A 6058-nucleotide genomic window follows, 5' to 3' on the forward strand; every position below is an offset into this window, starting at 1 on the left:
CACACCTGGGATCCAGGCCCACAAACCTGGACCGCCAAGGCAGAGCATGCAGTACTTTAACCCCTCGGCCATGCGGCCAGCCCTGGCTTTGGGGTTTTCATTGTGGTGAGGAGTGGAGCTGGGGTGAGAATTTGTGTGTGGGGACTGGGCCTTTCATGGTTTGAAATTCCCACTGGTGCCAAGGGGCAGAGCACCTAACTTGCTCAGATATGGGGCATAAGGGAAAAGAGGAGGGATGGGACTCGAAAGCTCTCAGTGGTCAAAAATCAAAATGCAATTACATGCTTTATTACAATGACCTAATTCATAAAGTTGTTGTGAGGATTAAGTGAGTTGAAACAAATGAAGCCCTTAGAACAGGATTTGGAGAACAGTGCTCAGTACAAATTAATTTCTAATAAATATTAGCTATTATTTTTACCTTTTATTTTTAAGATCGGCACCTGAGCTAACAACTGTTGCCAATCTTTTTTTTTTTCTGCTTTATCTCCCCAAATCCCCCCGATACATAGTTGTATATCTTAGTTGCACATCTTTCTAGTTGTGTCATGTGGGACGCCGCCTCAGCATGGCGTGACGAGCAGTGCCATGTCCGCACCCAGGATCCAAACCGGTGTAACCCTGGGGCGCTGCAGCGGAGGGCACAGACTTAACCGCTAGGCCAAGGGTCCGGCCCCAATTTTTACCATTTTAAAAATCACTTCCTTTTTCAGTTTCCCAAGCCTGTATTGGAATACTCGAGATCCTGGTTCTGAGCTCTCTTTTCTTACGCTACACTTTCTCCCCAGGGGATTTCATCAACCTCTACCCCTTTCAATGACATACAAATTTACCTCTGCCGTGGACCTCTCCGCAAGCTCCTGACTACATATCCAATTCCCTGTTCACCTTCTCTGCATGGGCATTTAGTAGGCTCAAGCTCCACAAGTCTCCTAAACTGAACCTGTGATCTTGCCCTGCAAATACTGGTCCTCTCTCCAGTCTTCCCCACCTGACGGAATCACACTCCCATCTTGCCTGTTGTTCAAGCCAGGAACCTGAAAGTTACCCTTGACGCCCCCCAACCACTCCAATCATGACCAAGCTAAGCTGATTTTGTCTCCTCTCCAGCCTCTCCAGCTACTTTATTTCAGCCCCTTAAGGTGCACCAGGCCTGGAAACCATCAAATGTCCCCAAGGAGACCTGCATGCCCACTCTGAATCTCTCTAGATCAGTGCTCCTCCAGCTTGGCTGTAGTTTAGAATCACTTGTTTTTGCTTTTGTCTTTTGAATTACCAGGCCATACTCCAGACAAAATCAGTCAGAATCTCTAGGGATGGGACTCAGACATCAGAAATTTTTAAATCTCCTTAGGTTACTCCAAATGCAAGCAAGGTGGAGGATCACTGTGTTTGACTTTAGGTGAGAAGCTAGACTCTGATGCCAGGGCAAAGAGAGGAGGTGGGCTTGACAGCTGTGTTACTACCACATGGTTTCCCAGGTGCCAGCTCTTCTGGCTGCTTGTGGCCCAACAGTAAACACTCCTTTTCTTTTCTTTCTTTTTAGAAAATGTTGTCACTGCTTTATTTTATTTTTTAAATTGTGGTTAAAAAACACATAACATAAAATTTACCATCTTAACCATTTTTAAGTATATGGTTCAGTGGTGTTAACAATATCATATTGTTGTGTAACACATCTCTAGAATTTTTTCATCTTGCAAAATTGAAACTCTATACTTTTTGAACAGCAACTCCCCATTTCCCCCTCCCAACATTCCCTGGAAACCGCCATTCTGCTTTCTGTCTCTATAATTTTGACTACTCTAAGTACCTCATTTAAGTGGAATCATACAGTGTTTGTCTTTTTGTGACTGGCTTATTTCTCTTAGCATAATGTCCTCAAGATTTATCTATGTTGTAGTATGTGTCAGAATTTCCTCTCTTTGAGATTCCTCAAAAAAATTAAACATAGAACTACCATATGCTCCAGCTATTCCACTTCTGGGTATTTATCCAAAGAACATGAAAACACTAATTCGAAAAGATAAATGCAACTCTATGTTCATTGCAGCATTTATTCACAAGAACCAAGACTTGGAAACAACCTAAGTGCCCATCAACAGACAAATGGATAAGGAAGATGTGAAATGGAATACTACCCAGCCATAACATGGAATACTACTCAGCCATAAAAAAGATGAAATCTTGCCATTTGCAACAACATGGATGGAACTTGAGGGTACTATGCTAAGCAAAATAAGTCAGACAAAGAAAAGACAATTATAATATGACTTTGCTCATGTGTGGAAGATAAACAAACTCACACATAGATACAGGGAACAGATTTCTGGTTACCAGAAGGGAAGGGAGTAGGGGGAGGGCAAAATGAGTGAAAGGGCACATTTCTACGGTAACAGATGGAGACTAGACTTTTGGTGGTGAACATGATGCAGTTTATACGGAAGTTGAAATATAATGATGTATATCTGAAATTTATATAATGTTATAAACCAATGTGACCTCAATAAAATAAATGCATGCATACATACATACATAAGAATGCCCTTCCTTTTTAAGTTGAATAACATTCCACTGTTGGTATAGTGACTTCCAACCAGTTGGCCAAAGTAGTTGTAACACTTTACGTTCCCTCCAGCAGCATATGAGAGTTACAGTTGTAGTAGATATATTCTCAAGAGGGTTAGGGTCAGTGAGTTCTCTATAAGTATACAATATTCTGTTTAGATTGTGATGAATAAGTATATTCTGGATGATCTTGGGGACCATGTATAAGCGAACTGTGATACATGGCTTCCGTGTCTGATTTAGCACTGGTATTGGCAATTGTGGTGAATGGAAATGGTAGTGTTTTTCAAACCTAACACCACAGGACATATTATCAGGAATCCACAGATATATTCTTGGGGTCTTCATATTTTCGTGGTTGAAAATCACCATTTATTTAATTTAATCCTTACTATCACCATATAAGGTAAGTACAATTATTAACCTCATTTTACAGATAAGAAAACGGACAGCTGATTTCTGAGGCTTATTTCACTTAGCATAATGTTTTCAAGGTTCATGCATGTTGTAGCATGTATTAGAATTTCATTTATTTTATGGGAAAATAATATTCCATTGTATGGATATACCACAAATTATCTATCTGTTTATCAGTTGATGAACATTTGAGTTGTTTCCACCTTTTGGCTATTACAAATAATGCTGCTATGAGCATTCATATACCAATTTTTGCATGGATGTAATTTTTATTTCTCTTGAGTGGAATTCCAGCGTCATATGGTAACTTGATGTTTAGCTTTTTGGGGAACTTCCAGACTGTTTTTCAAACTGCTACACCATTTTACACTCCCACAAGCAGAGGATGAGGGTTCCAATTTTTTCACAACCTCGCTAATACATGTTATTATTTGACTTTTTAATTATTGCTCCTCTAGTGGGTATGAAATGATATCTCATTTTGGTTTTGATTTGCGTTTCCCTGATGGCTAATGATAGTGAATATATTTTTATGTACTTATTGACCATTTGTATATTTTCTTTGAAGAAGTGTCTTTCAAGTCTTTTGCCCACTTTTAAATTGGGTTATCTTTATTATTGAGTTCAAAGTGTTCTTCATGTATTCTAAATAAATTTCCTTTACACATATATGATGTGCAAAATTTTTCTCCCATTCTGTGCATTTGCTTCTGTCTGTTCACTTTCTTGATGGGGTCTATTGAGTCACAAGGTTTCAATTTTGATGTCAATTTGTTCAAATTTTTCTTCTGTTCCTTGTACCTTTGGTGTCATACCTAAGAAACCATTGCCTAATCAAGGGTCGTGAAGATTTTTGCTTATGTTTTCTTCTAAGAGTTTTATAGTTTTAGCTCTTATGTTTAAGTCTATGATCTGTTTTGATTTGATTTAAGCATATAGTGTGAAGTAGGGGTCCAAATTCACTCCTTTGTGTGTGGGTGTTCTGTTGTTACAACACCAATTGTTGAAATAACTATTCTTTCCCATTGAATGCTCTTGGCACTGTTCTCAAAAATCCATTGTCTATAGGTATGAGTTTATTTCTGGACTGTCAGCTCTATTCCATTGATCTATATGTCTGTCCTTATAGTAATACCACACTGTTTTTATTACCGATAAAGGCAGTGATTGAAGACTGGAGAATAGAAAACTGAGGAAATCTACATAGACACTGGAAAGAGGGGACGGAATGGGTAAGTTTCCTGGTAGTAGCCAGGAAGTGAATGGTCTTCAAGGTGCTTAAGAGAAAATTGTTTAAGGGAATTGGGATGATTCACATCTCCATAGAAGCATAAAGATAGTCACATTATCTTGGAAAGATTTTGGGTAAGACATCCAAAATACTAGGTAATGGTGAAGGATGGGAGAAAACAGAGTGAAACAAAGAATGGGAGTGGCTATAGGGAAGGGCTTGGAGGAAACACCCTCTTCCTGCCATGTGTGCAGATGATGAGAAGGGATGGCAGGTCAGTTTGGGGAAGCTCTTTAGGGGGATGTTGAGGAAACGCCCACTCTCTCTAAGCAGAGCATCTTGGTTTCCCCCGCATCCCCACCCCCATTGAGGAGCCAGGGCTAGTGCTCTGTGATATCTAAGACACTCCCCCATCCCCTACTGGCTGGGGGAAGTGCCTAGTTGAACAAACAAAGCTGAAGGGTATGGCTCCTCATTGTCCTGGCAAGGGCTATTTTATAGGGTGGTTAGGAGATCTGGAGAAGACCACTGCGAAGTTTCAACATGGGTAAAGTTACTAGGAAACCAGAGGAACCTAGCACAGTTATGGAACAACCACCTCCAAGCACAAAAGGGAAGAAGAAGAAGAACCTCTGTCAGCCCAGTTCCAGAGGTGATGGCAAGTTGAGACCATCTCAGTTAAGCTCCTTCTCTTCTTTCCCATTGATTCCCCCTCCCAGAACACTCCTACCCTTTCCTCACCTGGCATAAAACCCCTCATTAGCCTGTGCCCCTTCTCATGAAACCCTCTTTCCCATTCAGTCGCTATCTTCTTCTTCCAATCCAGTGCCCTTCTGAGATCACCCTGTTGCCCTTCCAGGTGAAAAAGATACAGAGGGGTATAAAAAGACTGCTTCATGGGAGTTCAAGAAAAAAATCCTCTTCTACTATTACAACAATTTCAAGAAAGGTGAAGATAGTAAGAAAGGCCAAGAAGTTTCAACTGTTAACACAGAGTGAATAATAGCCTAAGCCAAAAGCACTGAGGCCAGGCCCAAGAGATGCTACAAAATGACACTTCTGCATGATACAATACCATCATGGAACAGAGATGGTGGTAATTCAAATAAAATTGAAGTTTTGAAAATCCCCTTATTCCAGGAGATGTGTGTGAATGTGTGTGTGTGCAAATTCTCTGATCAGGGAGAAAAAGGGAAGGAAGGGAAGAGACAGATATGTAAGAAGGGAGAAGGTGAGGTTCTTGAGAGTTTGGGGCCACAGTGACAGGTCTACAGTTATCCAGACATCACTGGGGATAAAGACTGAGTGAACACTGAGCACTGAATACAAATTTCCATTCTTAACATTTTAACCCATGGGCAAGGAGAAAAAACGGGTTGATGTTTCTGTGTGTGTGTGTGTGTGTGTGTGTGTGTGATGACATCAATGTTTAGATTGCCAGAACCTGAATGGGAAAAGGTGTGATGTTTGTTGGTCGACAGGGTCACCTCCTAATAAAAGGTGGACAAAGAAACAACCTCCAGACCACCTACTTCACAGTGGTGGTTGCTTTCCCCTACACTATGCAGGAAGCAACTAAATGCCCTCAGAAGAACCCAAAATTAATCCTAATAAAAGTTTTTGATAGCACTCCCAAGGTCTAAAATAATGGTGTCTGGATATCACAAACCCAATGCAAATTAGGCCACTTTTTTGCTAAGAAAATTTGGGCTGGAGCACTGTCCTACCATGGTTAAGGAAATCTCTGTCCAGTGATTAGCTGACCATTAAGCTAAAAGAAGAGAGACTTTATTGGCTACACACAACAAAGAATACAGACTTTATGAAATCAGCTCAGAAAAG

At 40.6% G+C, this 6058-nt stretch overlaps 1 protein-coding gene across 1 annotated transcript; it reads left to right on the top strand.

Moving 5' to 3' along the window:
* Positions 1 to 4650: 4650 nt before the first annotated feature.
* Positions 4651 to 5219, top strand: LOC124245894 (spermatid nuclear transition protein 3). The gene is made up of 2 exons (XM_046673712.1): positions 4651 to 4878; positions 5018 to 5219. The coding sequence occupies exons 1-2, from the start codon at positions 4760 to 4762 to the stop codon at positions 5217 to 5219; spliced, it is 321 nt and encodes a 106-aa protein (XP_046529668.1). The 5' UTR covers positions 4651 to 4759.
* The last annotated feature ends 839 nt before the right edge of the window (positions 5220 to 6058 follow it).

Source organism: Equus quagga, chromosome 10 (genome assembly GCF_021613505.1).
Source record: "Equus quagga isolate Etosha38 chromosome 10, UCLA_HA_Equagga_1.0, whole genome shotgun sequence".
Classification (NCBI taxonomy): Eukaryota; Metazoa; Chordata; class Mammalia; order Perissodactyla; family Equidae; genus Equus; species Equus quagga.

What these genes read in the sequence shown, in the direction of transcription:
- LOC124245894 (XM_046673712.1), top strand. Translation starts at nt 4,760, where the DNA reads ATGGGTAAAGTTACTAGGAAACCAGAGGAACCTAGCACAGTTATGGAA. An exon ending in AGTTCCAGAGGTGATGGCAA is followed by an intron (nt 4,879 to 5,017) that starts GTTGAGACCATC and finishes TTTCCCATTCAG; the next exon opens with TCGCTATCTTCTTCTTCCAA.